General features: G+C 43.0%; 1 protein-coding gene across 3 annotated transcripts in view; it reads left to right on the top strand.

Moving 5' to 3' along the window:
- PIKFYVE (phosphoinositide kinase, FYVE-type zinc finger containing) overlaps nucleotides 1-24,566 on the top strand; it is a 390,505-nt gene that overhangs the window by 295,255 nt on the left and 70,684 nt on the right. For all 3 annotated transcript variants that reach the window (XM_077448459.1, XM_077448458.1, XM_077448457.1), the window contains one exon: nucleotides 4,570-4,746. In XM_077448459.1, coding sequence (XP_077304585.1) covers nucleotides 4,570-4,746 — 177 coding nt within the window. The remainder of the gene's footprint in view (nucleotides 1-4,569; nucleotides 4,747-24,566) is intronic.

The following is a 24,566-nucleotide window of genomic DNA, read 5'->3' as shown; positions in this document are numbered from 1 at the left end:
TTTCTTAGCAAGAACCTGGGAGGACTGAAAGATCCAGGTATCCTACAAGTGTTCTCAAGCTTAGTTTTCCTACAGGTTCTCCAACAACGTCTGTGGCAGAGACATTATCTTGTACATTTATACAACAACATCTGTGGCAGAGACTTATTCCTGAGTAAGCAACAAGTTGGCTGCTAGGCCTTGTGAGAGAGGGACTGTCCAACCTGAGTGATCATCTCTGTTCTCTGGATGCAGTCAAAGTAAGCAAGTTCAATGTTTTTTTGACTTTGACACGAAGAGTACATGAACTTCCTTCCCAACCCTCTGATCCCAAGTTGAAAGACTGTTCAATTGTCTGAGTTTTACAAATAAAATCCATTCAAGTGGATCTATCGTCAGTCTCAAGTTACTGGGCCATCTACCACGGGACATCCCCTAGACATGCAACAAGGAGAACGACAGGTAACGGTAAGCCCAAAAATAACCAGCTGCTCCTTCGGGGGTTAGTGCTGCATAAGGATTAAAATAGTCAATGTTACTGTTTGATACTTGTGAGATACAAGATACCGAACTTGCTATTAACGTGGGGGAATATGGCGCATCATATGCAGTTGCTCTCTATCCAGTATTCTGTTTGTACACTGAGGCATATGCCTTCTATTTGCAGAGACAGGTTTACCCATCTTTTGTATAAATGTGTGATATGCTTTAATACCCGGTTAATGGAATTTGTTGTTGGTGTTTTTTTTTGTTTTGTTATTTGTTGTCTTCTTGTGTTTTTTTATTTTTTTTTTTTAGTTCAGTTTTCCTTTTTATGTTTTGGAATTATAAGGCTTTACCGTCGTTTTAGCGGAGGTCTGCGCCCATTGGCAGGGTGGTTTTAACCCCCGCTCGCTGGCGAAAAAGGGTTAAAACCGCCTGCAAAGCGTCGCTGCAGCTGCGCTTTTCTAGCGGTATAGCTGTGCTGCCCCATTGATTTCGATGGGTAGGAGCAGTGAATACACTGCTCCTTTCACTGCTCCAAAGATGCGGCTAGCAGGACTTTTTTTCACCATCCTGCTAGCGCACCTTTCCAGTGTGAAAGCCCTCCGGCTTCGGCTTTCACACTGGAGAGAAAGGGGCCGTTTTTTTCAGGCGCTACACAGGTGCTATTTTTAGCGCTGTAGCGCCTGAAAACTGCCCCAGTGTGAAAGGGGCCTTCGTACAGTGACTGAAAAGTTGAATAAATAGGAACTAAATATCTGTTAGGAAGAAGCTACAATTGGTCACAATTAAGGATGAGCACCTGCACGTTCGCACAGCCCACGTGCAGAGCTCGCCAGGAAGTCGGTGCTGTGCTAATCACAGGCAGTGAAACATTGTCCTGATGCGTGGCTGCAGAGATCAGGAAATGTCTTATTGTCTGTGATCAGCACAGTGCCGACTTCCTGGCGTGCTCTGCACGTGGGCTGTGCGAACACGCCGGAGCTCATCCTTAGTCACAAGCCTCAAAGCACTGCATAATATGCTTGCAAAATTATTTACAGTATGTTTTAACTGGTTGAACAATAACGGAAAAGTTTTCAGACAAAATGTGACAACTTTATTGTAAAGAAAGCAGCATGCTTCATGCCACCAAAATGGCAGTGAAATGCTAGAAATAATGCTAATGTTTGAAATCAGTGTTTTTATTGCCATCTATTCTCATAAGATCTAATTACATCAATTTGACAAAAGTACTTCATTGTTCTCTTGCAAAGCTAACCATGAATGCATAATTTGCTTGTGGATAAAAATTAGAACTTTCAGTACATAGTATCAACTATGATATTTAAATATAGATGTAACCGCTATGGATTTGGGAAACAATGAAATCATTTAAAAACATCTGTTCCAGATATACATTAAATGGAAATGTGCATAGTAGGCACCTCAACTTTCAGAAATATTCCTGCAGTCTGGTCTGGACCAGCATCTGTCTTTTAGTACTCTAAAGGGGCAGGTTTCTGCCTTATCCATTCTGTTCCAGAAACCTTTGACTTCACTTGTCAAGACCTTTTTCCAAGGAGTTGCCTCATGTTGTTTCCCCACTCTGTCCTCCTGTGTCTCCCTGGGATCTGAATCTAGTACTTTTGCATCTTTTAAAACCTCCCTTTGAACAAATTTTGGATTTCCTGTTGGTGGATCTCCCAATTAAGGTGGACTTTTTTGGTTGGTAAACCATTACCTCAATCAGGCATGTCTGTCTCGGCAGTTCTTTCTTGTAGGGAGCCTTTTTTTTATTTATTTTTTACACAATTTTTTTTTTCATTATCCTTTATCAACACATTTTACCCCTTGATCTCCCCTGATGTTAAACCCCTTCCCTGCCAGTGTCATTGGTACAATAACAGTGCATATTTTTACCACTGATCACTGTAATAATGTCACTGGTTCCCAAAAAGTGGCAAAAATGTCAGGTGTTTGATCTGTCCGTTGCAATGTCGCAGTCCCGCTAAAAATCACTGGCATTACTAGTAAAAAATAAAATAAAAATGGCATAAATCTATCCGCTATCTGTTGACACGATAACTTTTTGCAAAAACCAATCAGTATACGCTTATTGCAGGTTTTTATTTATTTATTTATTTTTTTTTAACCAAAAATATGTCGCAGAATACATATGTCGGCCTAAATTGATGAATACAATTTTTTTTTTTTTGTGGTTTTACACCCTGTACAACCACTTTTACCTAAAGGTAAGCCTATATTAAGGCTTACCTTTTAGGTGCTTGAAATATCTCCTAAACCTCCATGGTTTAGGATATGTTTACTAAAAATCATCGGCGCATGCGCCCTTTAGAAAGGGCACATTGCACAGTTTCTAATAGGGGTCATGTCATGACTGGGAGCTCCCTCGCCCATGCACGGGAGTGATGTCATGTGACTGCGGCCATTCACAGAGCCTGGGTTTGCGGCCTTGGAAGCAAGAGGGGGGAAGATGGACGCTTCCTGCTAGTGGGGACAGCCAAAACATTGTGGGCTTTGGTGTCAGGTAAGTGACACATAATGGGCTACTATGCGATGCATAGTAGGCCATTATGCTTTACCTTTGCAGGGAAATAGAGACGTAAAACCCACCAGGGTTTACATCCTCTTTAATATGTGGCTTTTTTTTTTTTTTTTTTTTTATAGCGCAAAAAATAAAAACTGTAGAAATTATCAAATACCACCAAAAGAAAACTCTTTGTGGGGTAAAAAAATACGTCAATTTCGGGTACAGCGTCACATGACCAGCAAGTGACAGTTAAAGCGAAGCAGTGCTGTACCGCAAAAATGGTCTGGTCAGGAAGTGGGCAAATCCTTCCAGGACTGAAGTAGTTAAATATAGTCAATAGCCACAAGGGATATAAATTGACTTTGTATACAAATATACAATAGCAGTATGCTAAAATATGGGCAGCTTGGGACTGTATATTCAGTAGAAGGGAGGAGAATGCTGGTGACCTATCCTGAGGGGTGAGACCCACCTGCCTTGGAATCATAGGAATAGGATATGAAGTCTAGGGACTCTATAATGGTTATAAGAATATGGAGGCTGTGTTCCCCTTTTTCCTTTTTCCCCCTCCATTGGGGGGGGGTTGGGTGTAGGGGGTTTAATAAAGGGAGGAAGAGAGAATACATGGAGCAAAATGAGGGTGGTGATCCCCTTTCTTTTGGATTATGAAGTTAAGGAGCGTTCTAGAAGAAGACAGAAAAGGGGTATATAGAGATATTTTGTTGGGAATATGATGATCGACATGTAACAAGTTTTATATCAAGTTTGAGAAGTTTGTTAATTGTGCCCAAAATAAGGAATACGATATAATGTGAGGGGACAAATTCAAATAAAGAATTTGAAAAAAAAGAAATTGACTTTGTGTGAACCAAATATCCTTGCAAGCTCGGGTATTGCGTTGTAAAAGTATCAGTGACATTACTTTGCTGTTCATAGCCTGAGCAGAGCAGTGGGAGGGGCCCAGGAGCTCCATTACAGGATACAGACCGAAAACTACATGAGGGTGCAAAGCAAAGGCCCATCACCCTGCAGAGAGCAGCAGCGACAGTTCTTTCTTTACAGGAACAATATATGCACATCTGGAAGAAATATACAAAGCATGCTATTGTTCAAGGAAGAACGCACAACTCTTGTTCTTAGACCATAAGTGCTTATCTTAGAATTTAGTTTTAAAGGATAAGTTCCCCTTTTAACACATATTTTTGCAGGTAAAAAAAAATGCATTTTGTGTTATATATTTTTTTTTACAGGGGCTTGCAATGTATTGTAACTGATCAGTGGATTACAGGAATCGTTTTAGGCTTCTTGCATTCTCCCTGCAGCTTTCTGCCTGTACTTCTGTACAGGCTTTCAGTTTGAAAGCTGGTGGGAGTGTGATGGACTGTTAGCGCAGAGCCCTGCACATCTGACAATTTTTTAAAAATGTGGAACATATTCAAGAGGTGAACCTATCCTTTTAATGTTCTTTTTTGGCTTTATGGAGGATTTTTCTTGTTTGCACATTTCTAAGGGTAAGAAAGCATTGCTTTTTATAAGTAACTATTTTTTTTTTTTGCTTTTATGTTTATTTTCAGAATTCTCAGATGCTAATGCAAAGTTTTATTGCCGTATTTATTATGCTGGAGAGTTTCACAGAATGCGCAAAGTTATCTTGGGAAGCAGCGAGGAAGATTTCATTCGCTCCCTTGCACATTGTGTGCCATGGCAAGCTAGAGGTGGCAAGTCAGGAGCAGCTTTCTATGCAACAGAAGGTGAGAATTTAATATGTAGTATTTTATGTATTCTTTAGGTCTTATTTAGATGTTTGGATCGCTCTCCAGAGGAATTCAGAAGAAATATCACAATAGCCATCTAAGGGCCTATGTCAAAGGCTTTAGCTCATGTCAGAATTTTTCTCCCCATACTAATCACTGGGAATGGAAAAGCAGCATTAAGCAGGTTAAGTCAGCTAAAGGCCAAATACACCCATCAATGAAATGAATGATCTCAAATGCAAGCTGATTGCAGAACTGTCATCTGTTCCAGACTTCATGGCACCATGGTGGTTAGATTATGTAAAAATAAAAATAATTTTCACAAACTTTCATACCCCCTATGATGGATGACCAGCTATCTGCCCTAGCACAATCCACTGCAATGGGATATTTTGGCTATAAATGCTGTTATATTCCAGACACTCATTTGAAGATGTTTCACCACTCTTTCAAGTGGCCAAGTAGTTCAATGTTTATGTATTTTTTTTTTATTATTTTGAAGTTTAACAGAAATATACATGCATCACAATGGATCGACAGATGAGGTGCATTGTGTTACACAACTGGAGGAAGTCCAAAGAATCTAGGAAGAGCTCGGTGAGCTAGGGATATGAGCAGTAAATCGACTTCAACAGTACATTGCAAATCTATAAAGTTATTATCGAAGCCTAATACATTTACATTATACATGCTGTATGATGTGTCGGGTATCGGAAGAGTGAACAGTTAGAAATGTACTGTGGTGAGATCAAGGCGGGCCAGAGGAGTCCCCTTTTACTCCCAGCATCGGAAGGGAGTGTAGTACCACCTAGCGATCACCTTCAAACTGTCCTCTGTGAGGGATGTATTTAAAACGCCCTTAAAGAATTTAAAGCAAGCTACCTGCCAAACTGTTTCCCAGGAGGCTTTGATTTATCTATTCCTTGATCAAATGTGACATTGGAGTCGCCTCCAAAAATGACTGTTCCCTCCAGCATGGGGTTAAGGGTATTAAAAAGGCGAGCAAAAAACTCTGCTTGTCCTTTGTTAGAAGCGTAGTACATCACTAGAGAGTACCCCACATGCCCTTAACTAAAATGAACCTGCTCTCCATGTCTTTAAACTCTGAGGTCCTGTTAAAATTGCGCGTTTTCGTGAAGGCTATGGCCACTCCTTTGATTTTGTTTAAGCCGCGCACATTGTGAGAGGCGACCTTTATGGTGTTTAGTGATGAGCTAGCCATAGTAGCAGAAGGGAGGGGTGTAGATGCATTCACTGTCACCATGGGAAGTCTTTGTGTTCAAGCAAACTTGGAGCCCCCCCCTCCCCGCGCTGTAAAGAGTTCTTGCTTTTCGGACGACAGGAACCGAGACTATCTGCCAGAGATAAACTTGTTAGCTGTTGCGTGATAGGCTAAATGTGAAGAGAAAGATGGAGAAATAGAGGAGAAAGAGGAGATCTTCTCCCTAAGAAGTTGACAGGTCCCGGGGAGAGAAGGGATCCCCAGGAGCCATCATACGCAAAGAATAATGAAATATATCCGAGTGAAAAATCTTGGATTTCCTATACCCTGAAGGCCAAGAGGAGGTGGAGGTAAAGGGGGGGGGGGGCGCAAGGAAAGATGAGGGGGGAGTCGGATGCTCTAGGATGCACCCTGCACAGTCTTGTGAAGTGAGTGCGTCCTAAGAACAACCAAAGAAAAAAAAGGGGGGGGGGGTTGGAACTTAACCGCATATTTAAAGTGGCCAAAGACCACAAAATTGGAGAAAGGGGGTTAAGAGTCCTTTCACTCGGGGCGGATCAGTGCTGATCCGCCCCGTGGATATCCCCTTGCTCAGCGGGGATTGCCTGAGCGATCTCCGCTGAGCAGGAAGATGACAGGTCCGTCTCTGCACACTGCGCAGGGACAGACCTGTCACAGCGCTGCTCTCCACTATGGGAGATCGGGTGACGATGGACCGCAGTGTCCATCATCCGATCCGATGACGGATGGAAAAAATATCTTTTTCCTCCATCAGTTTTTCGGATCGGAGCGGGGCGGATGTCAGCGGACTTGTCACCGCTGACATCCGACGCTCCATAGACCTCTATGGACCATCCGTTCAGGTCCGCCTGAACGGATCGTCCGTGTGAAAGGGGCCTAAGACCCCTTACCGGCCGATGGACTTAAGTCAAATGTCAGTGGATTTAACATCATTGTGGACAGCTGAGTGAATCCAGAGCTTTTTGAAGTGGAGCCTCAGGTAGGACCGTTTGGAATAACTGAGCTGACAGTTTGTTATATAGGTCTGACACATTAGAGCTGTGTTCTTGGGGGTGTAGGCATGGTGTGTTGAAGTCGGGGTAGTTAGGACTGCCAGGCCCATGCAGGGGAGAAAGCCTGGTCTGACATGGTGTGTCCAATGAGTGATTCTGTGGAGGTGAGCGAGGGGGTTATGACCCGCTGGCAGTTCCCAGGTATAAGTGGAGTGTATGTTGTCGTGGCTGGGGTGAGCACTTATATCTGGACCTGAAAAGTTTGCTCATCTCAGGGAGCATTGTATCTGCTACCTAACCCCAGGTTTCACGTGGCAGAGGACCTTGGGCATTTATAGAAGATTCTGATATTTAAAGGTATAGGTGTTCCAGAAATGGACCGAAGGTGCTTACAGAGGTGGTGCAGTCGCATGTACAGTGTTCTCCCGAAAAAGCCATAGGAGCTCCTTATAACTTCTCAATCATCCATTGGGATTACTTTCTGTCCATCATGACAGCTGATTGTAACCCAGTGGCCTTTCTGGTAACATTTAAATGAGCTGCTGTGAGGGAATGCTGGTCTAAGACACAGTAGGCAGGACTGGTAATGAAGTGTATAGTTATTCCTGCGCTGCCTTTATAAGGATACTGGAACTGCTGCAGGCACCGAATAAGGGTCAAACCCTACCCATAGTAAATAAAATCAAAGAAAGGTGGTGCTGCGCAGGACTGGTAGCTCCCTTACTAACAGATGAGTCGCAAGAAAACCTACCATGATTTGTAGATGCTGTGAATTATGACCAGGTCCAACAGGAAATATTACCACGGCTGGAGTTTACCTTGGGCTATTCATACATAGCACTTAGCAGCTGGTCCTTTCAAGTCGAGAAATATCCACAGTCAGATGTTCAACCTCATCCTCTTGGCCTTGAAATGGCGTCAACCAGTTTCCATTTCTGGGATGCAGGTAGTTGAGCGGGTAATCGTGGACCACTATTTTAGGTCCTTGCCCAACTGCCCACCAAAATAGGTGAGACAATGGTAGCCAAAGTCAGTTGATCATCTGATGGAGCTCATTGACGGGTACATTGCAGCTGAGTACTTGATCATCTCTCCTGCAAGCCCACAAGCTTTTCACCCAAACCCCTCCTGCAACCGATTTAGACTATTCTAGAGCAAGTGGATAGTATGCATGGTAAAGAGACTGAGAAGAAAACTTTTGGTATGAGGTCTGGAGATTGGCATGCCAAACCAGGGAAGAATGTCTATCAGCAGATCTAACTTGGAAAATGGTAAATGTTTAATTTGCAAGAAATGTGGGCATGTGGTGGCAAACTGTCCATGCGCCATATGCAGTCTTACATTTCTTTCAGAGACATACAGCAGACTATTTGTCACTGTGTCATGCACTGCAATGATGGTGATGGGGAAGTACTTGTGTCCAATAATTGTGAATGACAAGCATGTTACTGCTTTGCTAGACTTGGGTAGCTGGGTTACTCCTGTGAAGCCCAAGGTGATTGTCCAGGTGGACTTCCAGGCTAGAAGCAGTACTGCAGTTTGTGTAAATGGTAATACTCAAAGGTATTCTATAGCAACCATGAAGCTTGGAACGGCGTAATGTGATAATTGAGAGAGGCTTCCCTGGATTTTTCAGAACTCTGAGACCTAGACCAGACCTATTCATAGTAACTGAATCCAAATCCCTGGCATGCGCAGAAAATTTGGATTTGAAGGATTCTACTTGGGAGCCCCCCATTTTTTCCTTTCTCTCTTCTTGCAGAAGAACTAGGGGAATCTAACCAATGAAAATGGGCAGCCCTCTGCTGACGCTGAGGTTACTTTAGAGTAGTTGCTTCCAAACTGTGGCCCTTTGCTTGCTTTTACATGGCCTGAGGGGTATCAGACTGAGTGGACTATAAATCATATATTAAAAGCAAGTAGTAATTTGGCAAATAGGACGTGTATGAGAAGGGCGGAGCTTGGAGATGGTGGAGGAGTGAGACACGCTCTGGGAGCCCTGACCCTCCACCTGGTCATTAGACGGTGATTGATTACCTGGAATGCTAAGCCATGAGGCGGTAGCCTACATGCGGTAACCTGCACGGGGATGAATAGAAGAGAGAGGCAGAGGAGACAGACAGCACAGCCTGAGATTGAATTGTTTTTCCCCCGTACACAAGCCTCACGGAGACAAGCAGAGCCTGATGCAGAGAACGCTGAGGGACGAGCGGTGCACGTGACACACCAGGAAGTGAGAGAGCCGGTGTGGTCTTCCTCCACTGTATCAGCAGAATGTGACATGGAGGAACAACATGCTGAACACGAGGGACAGAAAGGAGGGAGAGTGGGAGAGCTGGACCTGAGAACATTACTACAAGCTCTCCCTACCCGTGCAGACCTGCTGGCATTACCAACTCGAACGGACATGGAGGCGATGGTGGCTCGTCTGGAGGAGATGCACGGCAGAGAGCTCAAGGCAGTACAGGCAGAAGTTCAGCAGCTGACAGACTGGTGAGTGGGGAGACCGCATGGTCCTCCCTGGAAAACAGAGTTTACCATCTAGAACAGGTACAGAATGTACAATCCTCCCAGGTCTCTGCTATGCAATTACGGCTGGAAGAGTTAGACCGTAGTAGACGTCAGAACTTGCGGTTTAGGGGGGTCTCGGAGGCTATAGTACGGGATATGCTGCAGGCTACAATTTCTTCAATATGTGAAAAATTAGCCGGTCCCCTCTCCCAACCTTTGGAATTTGAAAGAGTGCATAGAGCCCCGGGTCCCCCGGTGACAAACGCAAATAGACCAAGGGATGTGATATGTCGTTTCTTCCATTTTGCACAGAAGGAGTTAATAAGCCGTAAGGCTTGGGAAAGTGGAGATTTAGAACAGGACGGGGCCTTGGTGAAAATACTGCCTGATCTCTCACGGGCTACCCTGCAGCGTAGGGCAATGTTGCGCCCACTTTTGGATAAAATCAAGATGATGGGGGGGTCCTATAGGTGGGGTTATCCCATCGCGTTAATTATAAAAAAAACTCAACGACATTTACCTTGCGATACCCGTCGGAACTCCTGGAGTTATTTGCCTTCCTTGAAGTGGAGACGTTTGGGATACAGAACTGGTTGCAGCCAATAGTAAACACCTTAAGAAATAAGGTCGCTAGTAGAGAAGGGAGACCATGTATTCCAGAAAAAGATGGACTGACAAGAGAAAGGACAATCTCACTTTAAATAGAAGGGAAGATATGGGATTCGGACGGGATGCCTCTCTATTATGGTCTCCTTTTTTTAGCTAAAAGGGGCTGGAATGGAAGGGTGGTTAAGGGGGGGATTTTTTCTCTCCTTTGTCCCCACCCCCACTCGGGGTGTTCACCCGGGCTCTCCCCGAGTGGGGAGATGGATAGTTGACCCGTTAATGCTTCAGACCTTAGAATTCAGATATCACCCCTTTATATACCCGAGATGAAGGAAGGAACCCCTTTTTTTTTTTTTCCTTTCCGAGGGGGGAGGGAGGTTAGTCTCTCTTTACCCCCCTTTTTTTTTTGGGGGGGGGGGGGGGGGTTTGGTTTTTTGGTGTTTTTTTTTTTTTTTTTTGGTTTGGGGGGTTTGGTTCATTTGGGGCAGGAAATGGAGGTAGTAGGCGCACAGAGTTATAAGAGGGAGGGGTGGGAGGTGGTTACACTGGAAGGGGGAGTATACAGGGTATTTGGGGAAGATAAACAGGGTCACATTAGAGGAATGGGGTTTTTTATTTTATTTTTTGGTGTTTGTTTGCTGTGAAAAGTAATATTATATTACTGTGGTATCACTGTACAATTCGATGGTGTCGAATGGAAATGGCACCCCTATTTAAAAACACATGCTTTTTTGGGGGGTTTTTTCAGGAGGTAGGGGGGGGGGAAGGCAATGTGTAAAGAGGGGTGGTGGGGTTTTTTTTTTTGATTATTGATGTCAGTGTGTACGCACACACAGATGTGTGTTTATAGGAACGGATAGGTTGGTTTATATACACGGGGAAAGAAAAAAATTCCAGAGTGCAATGGAATATATGAGGCGTGGTATTATTGTTTCTATTGTAATTATATCATTAGATTGTAACTATGTTATGAAATAAGGAAACTAGCACTGTATTCTTTTTTTTTTTTTGCATAATTTAGGTGGCACTATACAACTTGGTATGTGTATATGGAATACTAGGGGGGAATATTCTGATAAAGTTTTGAAATATATGGAATAAACGGGAAAAACAGGAAATTTGGAGGGGAGATATAAATAATAAATAAGAGGGGAAGAGGGGAGAACGTACCAGATCTGTTCATACCGACAGCTTAAACAAGATGGGAACTCTAGGGAATCTAAGATGGAACACACGGTAACTGTAATTAGGAGGAAGCAAGAGAGGGTTGGAAAGGGTAAGAATGAGGAATGTGGGAGAAGATTATCACTACCCCTTGGGGGATGGTGGGGTGGAAGATGCAATGGGAGGAGGGGAAGGAAGGAAGGCATGTAGGTATAGGTAAAAAGGCGAGGTAACATGGAAAGGAAGCCCTAGATGGGGGCTATAGGACCGGGTGGAGGTGACTGGGAACAGAGCTCTCGGTTCTGTGCCAAATCCAGGCCGAACCCCAAATTAGGTCTACACCCACCTGAGCCAGACGGTCGGAGGCTCAGAGGGCGGTGTCTCTCTTAGGGGTATTTGGGTTTCCCTTTTTTTTTTTTTTTTTTTCTCTCCCTCCCTCTCCTCCCCCCTCCCCCAGGATGGAGGGGATAAGGGTGACCTCTATGAATGTTAAGGGACTTAATGTCCCTGAAAAAAGGATGTTATTAAATGATTTGAAACGTCATCGTACAGATGTAGCATTTGTACAGGAAACGCATTTTAGGACGGGTGGACTCCCCTTACTTCAGAACAGATTTTTTCCCTGTGTTTATCATGCACACAATCAAGAAGCAAAATCTAAGGGGGTATCCATTCTCATATCTAATCGGATATCTTGGTCCCTTTTGGACAAACGAGTGGATGGGAATGGACGCTTCCTATTTCTTAAAGGCCATATTGATGGAGTAAAAGTAACTTTGGCTACGATATATGCACCAAACACACAACAAGATGCTTTCTTAAATAAAATTTTGAGAAAACTAGCAGAATTTGTAGAAGGAAAGTTGATTCTGGGAGGAGACTTTAATGTCTCCTTGGACCCCGGAATGGATACCTCTATGGGATCATCCTCAACCCCAGACGCTGTTAGGAAGAGGGTCAAACGGGAGATGCAGGAGATGCAGTTGGTAGATGTATGGTGGATTTTTCACGCAGGAGAAAAGGATTATACTTTTTTTTTTTTTTTTCCAACCCGCATCAACAATACTCCCGTATTGATCTATTTCTTGTGCCACACTATCTACTCACGTCGGTAATAGAGGTGACGATAGGAAATATAACCTGGTCAGACCATGCACCGGTTACATTGCAGATCTCCCTGTCTAGCCCGGCTCGCTCCTCGGGACGTAGTTGGCGTTTGAATGAAAGTCTGCTACAGAAAGCAGATATACAGGAGGATATTATAAAGGAAATGATGGCATACTTTCAGACCAACGACACCCCGGGGAGCGACCCGGGCATGATATGGGAGGCACATAAGGTGGTCATGCGGGGGATTTTGATTAAACATGGCTCCCAAATGAAAAAAGCACGAGAAGCGCAGAAAATAAAAATATCGGAAGAAATTCAAAAACTTGAAACGCAACCTAAGAAAGTACAGACACCACTCCTAGGGAAAGATCTGGCACATTTGAGGAGGCAGATGACAGACCTTCTCCGCTATAAGGCGAAAGCGGTGATACAGGCAGGGAAGAGAACAGGGTATGAACTAGGAGATAAGTGTGGTAGAGTGTTGGCGGGGAAGCTTAAGGAGAAGGGGAGGACAATGTACCCAATATAAAGGGAAGAAATGGACAGCTATTTACAATGCCTAAAGATATAGCGCAGAGGTTCAAAGAATACTATGCGGCCCTCTATAATCTGACATCCCCTTCCTTCCCCATGGCCAAAGTGGGGGACTATTTAGCCTCGGCAGGTCTTCATAGATTGCCCTCTCCGGTCCATAACAGCTTAGAAATCCCAATAACTGTTGAAGAATTAAGTGTAGCAATAAAATCAGTCAAAAAAGGGAAGACACCAGGTCTGGACGGATATACAATACAATATTATAGGAATTTCTTTTCAATATTAGGCCCACATATGGTAAAGGTTTTCAATGCGCTCGGCCGGACTGCCGCACCCCCTCCGGATATGCTTAGGGCACATATTTCGGTTATTCCAAAGGAAGGGAAGGACCCGGCGGAGTGCGGCAGTTACCGGCCGATCTCATTGCTAAACGTGGATTTAAAACTTTTCACTAAAATATTGGCCTCCCGTCTACAATTGCACTTACATCAGCTGGTACATTTGGACCAAGTAGGGTTTATCCCCTCGCGTGAAGCGAGAGATGACGTAATCAAAGTATTAAACTTGGTACACTTTTCCAACCAAACAAAAACCCAGAGTGTCTTTTTAAGTACGGATGCAGAAAAGGCATTTGACCAAGTCAATTGGAGATTTATGTTCGCGGTATTAAGACACATGGGGGTGGGAGAGGGTATGCTACGGTGGATTGCTGGGATATATGCCTCCCCACAGGCTTTAGTGAAGGTAAATGGAGTTTTTTCAGAACCATTTAAGATCTCAAATGGAACCCGCCAGGGCTGCCCTCTCACCCCTATTGTTTGTCCTTTCATTAGAACCACTATTGAATAAAATCCGACAAAACCCGGATATCCAGGGACTCCAAATAGGGGGGCATAACTACAAAATATCAGCATATGCGGATGACCTTTTGTTTTCCCTATCCAGACCACACATCTCCTTACCAAACCTTATGGGGAGATATCAAATCTAAAAATAAATTATACAAAATCGGAGGCAATGGGGGTAGCTCTGCCCATAGGGGTACAACAGACTATACGGCCTGATTATAGCTTTAAATGGGTGAATGTAGCACTTAAGTATTTAGGTACATATATACCAGATAAGATGGAAAAGACTTTTACAGTAAATTTCCCCCCGTTACTACAGGAAATTCGGGTACTATTCGACAAATGGAAACAGGGATTACACTCGTGGTTTGCCAGATGTAATATTATAAAAATGAACATACTGCCAAAACTGTTATATCTATTTCAGACCTTACCTATAGATATTCCAACACCTTTTTTCCGACAGATAGATACTCTTTTCACTAAATTTATATGGGCAAACAAATGACCAAGGATCAATAGAAACAACATGAGAGGACTTGTATGAGACTCCAGGACTGGCGATTTTCACCACATACTGAATTCTAATTTAACCTGTGAGTTACTAGTTTTTATTAACCACTTTCAGACCGGACCATTTTGCTGGCTTAAGATCAGACGACTTTTTTTTATTTATTTTTTTGTGCGGTCGTGTGAAGGGGCTTCCCAAACAAAATTGATGTCCTTTTTTTCCCACAAATAGAGCTTTCTTTTGGTGGTATTTGATCACCCCTGCGTTTATTTTTTGCGCTATAAACAAAAAAGCGTCAATTTTGAAAACTCATTATTTTTTACTTTTTGCTATAATAAATATCCCCCAAAAATATATAAAAAAAAGTGATTATTGGTGTGCGCAAAATTTATAGCGTTTACAAAATAGTGGATAGTTTTATGGCATTTTTATAAATTTTTTTTTTTTTTTTTTTTTTACTAGTAATGGCGGTGATTAGCGATTTTTATTGTGACTGCGACATGACGAACACATCGGACATTTTTGATACATTTTTGGGGCCATTGTCATTTATACAGCAATCAGTGCTATACAAATTCACTGATTCCTGTGTAAATGACTCCGGCAGTGAAGGGGCTAACCAGGGGGTGGCAGTGTAGGGGTTAAGTGTGTCCTAGAGGCATGTTACTAAAATGTGGAGGGGCGTGGCTGTGTGTTTGTGAACACTGATTTCTGCTTCAATCACAGGGAGCAGAGATCGGTGTCATTTGTTGCTAGGCAGAACAGGGAGATGCTGTTTTACTTCCTCATCTCCCCGTTCAGCCTCCCCGAGGCGATAGTCCGCGGGACCTGCGACCAGACTCACATGGGTCCCGACTGGCACGCGATGGCAGGGCGGCAATTTCAAATGGACCTACCTGTATGCCAATTTGCCTGCCCGTGCCATTCTGCCGACGTACATTGTCATGCGTTGGTCCGGAAGTGGTTAAATATGATTTACATTGCACTCATTCTGGCGCCCCTCTGTTACCATTTCTACACAAAGCCTATTGCTTCACTCTAAGGGAGCTGCCTCCTGGTGCTAATCATATAAGATCTTGGATCATTTATGGACCTTATGTTTTAACAAATGTTTTAATGTGTGCCTACACACACATTTTATGTATACCTATATTGCAGTTGCTATATAATAGTGGTGCACCGAAATTTCAGCTGCCAAAACATATAGGCCCGAAAATTGTGTTTTCGGCAGATAGCAGAAAGAAAAAAAGTTCCAATAACTGAGCCAATAACTGGGCAGTGCCGTCCCTCCAGGAGCCGCACATATATCATCCTGGTAAGTCCCTGTCAGTCTCCCCTCTCTCCTGCTCTTCTCACTCCTGTCATGAGATGCAGCCTCCCCAGTGTCCCTCCTCCTAGACCACCTCTTGTGATAGACGGCACACTGATCCAACGCCAGTAATCATTGTGCCTTGTCATAGGAGGCGGGATATTGTTACAGTGGCTGCACGACGAAGTAGATCCAGCTCTGATGCAAAGCATGAGATTGCGCTACCAGGCACTGGTAGGCTGTACATGATGGGCACAGGCAGGATGCTGCTTCTGATGGGCACAGGCACTGGTGAGGCTGCATGAAGGGCACAGGCAAGCTGCTACATCTGATGGGCCCTGGTGAAGCTGCATTGATCTCTTGCATCATGTCTGCAATCTGACCGTCTCCTGTATCATGTCTGCTAGAAGTGCACTGGATGGAAATTTTTGCTAGTACTATTAGCAATGTGTTTAAGTTTAAGTAAGAGGTTGCAGACATGATGCAAGAGTTTGAGACTGGGGACATGGTACAAGAGATGGTCACAGACATTTTTCTTGACCTTTCTTGCACTAAAGGTGACAATAATGGCCAACAATAAATTAATATTTAAATTGATATTAATTAAAAAGTTGACTATAATACGATTTGTATATGAAAATATTTTTAAAAAGCTGTCATTTTCGGTATCCGTTTTGGTTTTCGGCCTCATGCATCCTTCATTTTCGGTTTCGGCAGCAAAATTTCCATTTGGCGCACCCCTACTATAAAACTTTGTTATCACCATATCTAGCACCACTGTTCACCCCTGTTTAAGTTTGTCAAATGTGTGCATTCTGTTGTTTCATAATCCATGAAATGCCCTTTGAGAGAATTGCCATGGACCTTGTGGACCCAGTCCTGAAGTATGCCAGAGCCATCAGTATATTCTAGTTATTATAGATTAAGCTACCCATTACTCTGAGGCAATGCTTCTATGCAATTCATCAGCTACGTATATCGCCTAGAAATTGCTCCAGGTATTCAGCCAAGTAGAAGTTCCTATGGAGAGCTTTACAGACCAATGCACCCTATTTATGTCACGAGTAAGCGGAAGTTGTGCAAATTGTTTAAGGTGACACATCTAGAAAACCTCCTTGTAATACACTTAGGGGGTTCCTTGGTGGAACAATTTAACAAAACCTTGGAGCATGTTTAAAAAAGCTGACAAGGATAGAAAAATTGTGACTTCTTGCATACTTGATGTTTGCAATCCATAGAAAGTTCCTCTGTCATCTGTGGTGTACTCCCTTTTCAAATTGCCCTAGGAGAAGCCCTAGGGGATTTCTGGTCAAAGATCCGTGGGAAGTAGAGCAGACGCCTCAAAAAAATCTGGTTAAACATATTTCACAAATGCAATATAGAATTTCAGTACTGAAGCCAATTGTAAAGAAGAATTTAACTCAGGCCCAGCAGCCCAACAAGAAAACAGGGGTGCCAAGGTCCACATTTTCTCACCTGGAGACAGGTGCTGGTTATTGATCCTCCCTGTGTAGAACATGTTCTCTAAGTGGTAGGGTCCCCTTTTGAAGTGATTGATCTAGTTTGGGAAGTAAACTATCAAGTTCATCAACCAGGGAAAAAGCCTGTAAAAATATGCCATGTGATTTTTGCTAAAGCCTTGGAAAAATGGTTACAGCTGAGTCCACCCCAGTAGCCTTTCTTGTGAATACTAATGCCCCTTAAGCTCCTGAAGTGGTAATCACCGATTCGGTCTAGTTTATGGTTACAAAAAAAAAATACCTGGTCATACTTTAGTTGTGCAACATGACATATGTTCTGTGTCTGGGGTGTGTTAAACCTAAGCCCTACTGAATTTCTGAAGCAAAGAGTAAAGAAGTATGTGAGGAAGTGAAAAAACATGCTTGAGGTATAATTGAAGAGTCCAATTTGACTTGCCCAGCCATTTTGTTATAGTCCCAAAGCCAGGTGAGCTCATTCACAGACTTGGGGACAGCCCATTCGCTAAGAGTCTTGGACTTGACAAAAGGGCATTGGCCGATTCTGAAAGTGCAAAGGAAGAGATTGCATTTTTTACCCCTAAGGATTTTATTTTCAATATAAAAAGATGCTTCCGTTCCATTCTAGATGGCCATGGACAGAACCTTAAGATCGCATTGGCATTATACTGCAGTGTTCCCAGACAATATACTGATGCAAAGCTCTGACACTGAATCTCAATTGGTTTAGAGGAAGCCAATTACTTAGGCTACACTATAGGTTGTGAAGCAGTTAAACAACACATAAGCCACCAAAGAATGGCCACAACCCGCAAACAAGAAACCATTCAAAGTTTATTTATTTATTTTTTCCTTGTTATAACTGGATACTATAGAAGACTTGAGACAAGCTTTGCAACTGTTGGCCAACTTTTTTTTTTTATTTTTTTTTTTATTTTTTTTTTTTAATTATTAATCTTTATTAAATTTTCACATTTATACAGACCACATTTTAAAATAACATTACCAGGGTTCAAATACCTCTTTCTTCCCTTCCGAGATCTGAGTTTTAGAGTTCTAGGAAGGGAAGGGGGACATGAAGATACATCCATACATCACATATAATTAGCAAAAAAAAAAAAGCACATTATCTAAACAGTACCATATCCCCCCTTCTCCTACCATCACTATTTTTGCAATTCCTACGTTTTTCCTATTGTTATAACCCCACCCCTCCCTCCCATCCTTTCTATCAACCCCGCCCCCCCTCCCCTCCCCTCTTATATATATATTGGTGCTTTTATCCTACAGTATAGCATAATTGTGTTATAATGATTCCCGAACCTTTAATGTACCCTACCCTACTCCTTCCCATTACCCATCCCCCCTCCCCCTCCCCTCTTCCCTTTCCTATCATGGTTTAAACTGGGGTATGCATCACTTCTATCCACTCTCGCCAGTTCCTATTAAACTCCTTTAAGTTATTTCGTTTTGCATATACTGCCCTCTCCTTACATAGATAGTCATTTACCGCCCTTGTCCAATCCTCTACTGTAGGGGGTAGCTTTGATTGCCATCTCCTAGCTATCATCCTTCTAGCTTGAAATAAACATCTTAGGATTGCCGTTGTTGTTCCCTTCCTTTCTACTTCCTCCTCTCTGTAACCTAAAATGCACACTATGGGATTTAACTCTATTATCGTCCCAAAGACCCTACTTATTATCTTTACCACTCCTTCCCAGTATCTAAATAATTTGGGACGTTTCCAAAGCATGTGCATTAAATTCCCTGACCCCCCACACCTGGGGCAAAAGTCATCTGTTCTCTTACCAAATTTAAATAATTTCTGGGGAGTATAGTATGCTCTATTAATTACCATTAAATGGGAAATCCTCTGAGGAGGAGAGACCGAGACCTTTGGGCATGCCGCTAGGATATTTTTCCACTGTACTCGTGTTATATTACCTAGGTCTTGCTCCCATTTCCCTTTCTCAACCCTCCCTTTCCTCTCACTATTAATCTGTTCACCCAGCTGGGCATAGAATTTAGATATTAATCCTTTAGTGGGTCCTGCTTGTGCTACTGGGTATAGCAAGGGCATTTCCTCCCATGTTAATAACAGGTTTCCAAACTGGGTCCTTAAAGCATGCCTCACTTGTATATAGGCATAGAATGAATTTTGTGATATCTTAAATTCTCTTTGCAGCTGGTCGAAGGATTTAATACCCCTGCCGCCATATAAATGGCTTAGCCTTACAATGCCACATTTTTCCCAATCTGCAATTTTTCCAACCCGCCATATTTCCTGTAGCTTCTTATTGTTCCATAGAGGCGTATACTTTGTTATTTCACTATATCCCATTTTTTTTTTAACTGTACCCCATAGCTTTAACATCATTTTTACTGTAGGGCATCTACACTGGAATGAGTCCGCTTCCAGGGTCTCAATCAGGGTACTATGTGGGGAGCCTGTTAATACTAATCTCCCATTTGGGGTTCCTCCGTTCTTCTCATCGATCCCCCCTAGCTGTTGTAATTGGGACGCCCAAAAATAGCACTCCGGGTAAGGGACCGCGAATCCTCCTTCCTCTCCCGGTAGCTGAAGCATCCGCAATCTCAATCTAGCCTGTCCTCCCCTCCATATTAGCTCCCTAAACAGCATCTCGATTTTATCAAACCAGCTTTTGTTAATCCATATTGGGGCATTGTGTAATATGTATAAAAGTTGGGGCATCCATATCATTTTTATCAGATTGCATCTGCCAGCGACCGAGAGAGGCATCCGTTTCCATATAGCAATTTTTTGTTTAAACTTAGCCAATAATGGGACTAAGTTATGACTTATATATTGCTTAGGATCCCTTGACAAGGTTACTCCCAGATATTTCAACTTATCCACTATTGGCATTTGGGGGGTTCCCAGGGCCGTTTGCTGACCAATTGGGTCCAAAGGGAGACATTCCGATTTTTCCCAATTTATCTCCAGCCCAGTGAAGCCTCCAAACCCTTGCACCAGTCCCATTGCCCTTGGTAGTGAGTATCTCATATCCCCTAAGAACAATAGGATATCGTCTGCATAAAGTGAGATTTTTTCCTCTCCAGTTTTTCTTACAAAACCGACAATATCCCGGTTTGCTCTAATTGCACATGCCAGGGGCTCTATGGCCAATGCAAAGAGCAGGGGTGATAATGGGCACCCCTGCCTCGTCCCTCTCCCCAACTCTATTTTCCCGGATAACTCATTATTAATTTTTAGTCTCGCACTAGGTTTGTCATATAGCATCCTAATCCATCCTATAAAGGAAGGACCCAGGCCAAATTTCTCCAAAACTTTCCATATATATCCCCATTCTACGCTATCAAATGCTTTCCTTACATCCAATGCCACCACTGCACCCGGAGTATCGTTATCCATTGGGACCTGCAAATTCAAAAAGGCTCTTCTAATATTTATACTCGTTGACCTGTTGGCTATAAACCCTGTTTGGTCCATATGGACCAATCTTGCTATGACTCGATTAAGCCTAGTCGCTAATACCTTGGCCAGTATCTTTGTATCGGTACACAGGAGAGAGATTGGCCTATACGCTGCAACATCTAAGGCGTCCTTCCCTTCTTTGTACAACAGGGTTATAACCGCCTCCATCATTGATGGAGGCAATTTACCCTCCCCATATGCTCCTCTTAACATCTCCAGGAGTTCAGGAATCAGTATCTCGCCAAAGTTTTTATAGACTTCAATCGGTAGTCCATCCGGCCCAGGCGATTTCTGATTTGGCATACTCGCAACTGCTTCCTGAAGTTCTTTCAAAGTTATTGGGGCTTCCAGTTCCTCTCTTTCTTCTTGTTTCAAACATGGTACCTCTAATTGACCTAAAAATGCTTCCATTTGCTCATCCATCCCCACTTTTTGTGCAGTATATAGGTTTTTATAATATCCTTCAAATGCTTGGCAAATACTCCCCGTTTCTGTTATAACCTTTCCCTCAGATATCCTAATCGCCGAGATTGAGGAAGGACCCGAGTTATTCTTCACCAGTTGTGCCAACATTTTTCCCACGCTTTCCCCTTCCGCGAAGGAGGCTTGGCGTTGGAACATATGCTGAATCTCTGCTTTCTTTAGGGTTAATAACCTAAGTTCTTCTTGTTTATCTAACCAGATTTTTTCTTTGCCCTGCGTGGGGTCACTAATAAAATCTCTTTCAGCCTCTAACACTTCTCTCCCTATTTGTACCTCCTGTTCCCTAGATTTTCTGTTTATTTTTGCTATTGATTGGATCATAAGGCCCCTTAGGAAAGCTTTCAGAGTATCCCACAGGATCCCCGATGTTACTGTACCCCGGTTATTTTTTAGAAATTCTTTTAATTCCCACTGTATTCTCTCAGGGCGTTCTTCTGTCTCTTTTTTTATCAGTTCTAACCAGAGCGGGTTCACTTTCCACAACCTCTGTACCTTACGTTCTCTCATTTTTAATACTGCTGTCACTGGGGAATGATCTGAAATCCCCCTGGGCTGATATTCAACCTTTTCCACCATTTGTAAGGCCAGGTCATTCCCCAGTATCATATCAATCCTGGATAACGTAGTATGTGTGGACGAGTAGCAACTATACTGCCGAACTCCCGGGTTCCCAGTTCTCCATAAATCCCGTAATCCTACTTCTTCCAGGTACTGTCCCAACCTCCCCTGCCAAGCTGGTTCCGCCAGTGTTTTTTCTGGGAATCTATCAATTTTAATATCCAATACCGTGTTGAAATCCCCTACTATTATTATAGGGACACCATCTATCCCCACTAAAAATTCCTGTAATTTAAAAAGCACTTCCATTTTAAATGGTGGAGGGATGTAGATGTTTGCCAGCATACATTCTCTATTTTCAATTAGGCACTGTAAGAAAATGTATCTGCCTTTTTCATCCAGGCTAACCCGTTTGCATACAAAATTCACCCCCGTTTTTACCAAGACACTCACCCCTCTGCTATATGTCGAATAAACAGAGTGATATTGAAATTGATATTTTCTGCTCTGCAGCCGGTATATTGTATCTCTATTTAAATGGGTCTCCTGTATGCAGAGCAACTCTACTCCACATCCCTCCAACAAGGATAGCACAGCTTTTTGTTTCAGCCGCGTCCCCAGACCCCTCACATTCCAGGAGCCTATCTTAATTTTACCATCCTGCATAGCCATAAACAAATAAAGAGGAGAAAAAGAAAAAAAAAGAAAAACCTAAGGTAGTAAAGAAAGAGAGCGAAATAACCAGTCTACTGATGACACTATTAAGAACCATTTGTCTCCCAGTACCCACCAACTCCCCTCTAACTTCTTTTATTACCTTATACCACACTCCCCATATATTACTCCCTTGTATGATAACAAATTTATTAGGCGTCACCATTAACTCGTATGTTATGTGTCTTTGAATATACATTATACTATATGATTGTTTATTACCATTTTCCCCCTTGTGACCAATAAATTTTCCTTGTTTTTTACCACCCCAAGTTTTACCACCCCACAGTTTGTGTCCTTTTTTGCTTTGAATTATTTCCTGTACTCCATTTATTAGTGCATACTTATATTTTTTTTTCCCCCTTCGACCTCCCCCCTATTTTCCCTACTACACCCACCCCCTCTCCCCCCTTTCTACCTCCCTCCCGCCCCTCCCCCACCTTCCTAGGTGTTACCCTAGGGGCTATTAGTGACCTTATACCACTCTCTTCACAACCTATTTACCACCCTCACCTAGTGCGCTCGCCGTGTATTACCTCCCTCCCACCCCCCTCCCATACAGACACAGACAGCACACACCCAGCAAAAAAAAAAAAAAAAAAAGAAACCCCAAAGACACACATACTTCATCCCCCCCTCTCCTTCCATCTTCCCATCCCACTCAGTACTAGAAACCCCAGCAACTACAACTTTTCTTTATTTTCTTCTATCCATTTTTCCACTTCTATCGGGGAACAAAAAACCTGAGTATGCCCTAGTGCATTAATCCGTAACTTTGCAGGATAAAGCAGAGCATACGGCACCCTGAGCTTCTGTAACCTGCGTTTCACCTGGAGGAACTCTACCCTTTTTCTCTGAAGTTCTGGGGAAAAATCAGAATATAATGAAATTCTAACACCCTTATACAATACATTCCCCATTTCCCTTGCCTTCCGTAATAATACCACTTTATCTTTATAGTTCAGTAATTTCATTAATAATGGCCTAGGACGGCCCCCCTCCAATGGTGCTCTAAAGGGTACCCTATGCGCCCTCTCTATTGAGAACGCTGTTGAAAAAACATCCCTCCCAAACAGTTCAACCAGAAGATGCTCCATAAATTCAGCAGGGTTTACATCCTCACTTTTTTCCGGAAGTCCCACTACTCGCACATTGTCCCTCCTGAGCCTATTTTCCATTTCGTCCATTCTTGTTCTATATCCGCCGAACTGCTCCTTCAGGCTTTCTATTTCTTTAATTAGGAATGTTGTATCGTCTTCCAATCTGCTAGTCCTTAACTCAAGTTCTGTCGTCCTTTCCACCACTTTCTGTAGGTCTTGCCTTACCAGCATTAGATCTTCCTTCACTCCCTTCATTTGATTACAGAGTTCTTTCAGTGAGATGTTACATGCGTTTACGGCCAATAACACGTCCTTAATTGTTGGCTCTTTTTCTAACGGAGGAGAGTCACCCGTTGTGATCTCCATATTCTGTTCCCCTGCACCCGCTTTTTTATTAACTGAGCATTTGGCCACTGCTCCGGCCTGCGTATTAATGTTAATATTCGATTGACCCATGCTTTTCCTTTCAGATATTTCTCCATGCTGCCCCTTTGTCTGCCCTTTTTTTGGAGGGGTCTGCGATGACTGTGCAGGGTTATGAGCATATTGTTCTAATTTAGCTGCTGTGGTAGACTGTTGCGAGCTTTTTTCCCCTCTTTCCTTTGCAGAGCGCAAGTGCTGCATCTTAATTTCCTTTTCTCGCCCCCTTCCACAGAACAGTCCTGGATATATCGTATTTTAATATATTTTTAACTTTTTAACCCAGCCGCCCCTCGCTCAGTTGATCGCTTAGTGCAATATTAGCCGTATCTTATAACCAGTTCTCCAGTATTCACTTCATGTATCACCAAAACTTCCTGTTTTAATGCTTCACAGCAGGCATTTATTTGCACGCACTTAGTTCAGATACCGTTCAACCAATTGATTTTTAGAGCAGCCACCATCCCTCAGTTAATCAATTAATGCGATACTGATCTTATCTTATAGTCAGTCAGTCCACAAGCACTCCATTCACATATCACAGACTTCCTGGTTCGCTGCTTACAGACGTACGTTTTTACAGCAGGTACTTCTTTGCTTATACTGCCTGGGTTATCATTCGTTCGTCTTAGAGCACAAAACGAAGCAATGAGTTCCAGGGAACAAGAGCTATAGGTCCTTCTCACCCCCGGCCGGCGCCCTCTTGTTTACTTGTTACCAGTTCTCAGGCATCGCTATGTCCATAACTTGCTCTGCCAGACCTCCACCTGCTATGCCCC

This window comes from Lithobates pipiens, unplaced genomic scaffold (assembly GCF_037356315.1).
Source record: "Lithobates pipiens isolate NorthernLeopardFrog02 unplaced genomic scaffold, aLitPip1_a1.2 Scaffold_22, whole genome shotgun sequence".
Lineage (NCBI taxonomy): Eukaryota > Metazoa > Chordata > Amphibia > Anura > Ranidae > Lithobates > Lithobates pipiens.
The sequence above is the reverse complement of the archived record's forward strand: the minus strand, read 5'-3'. Positions and strand labels throughout refer to the sequence as shown.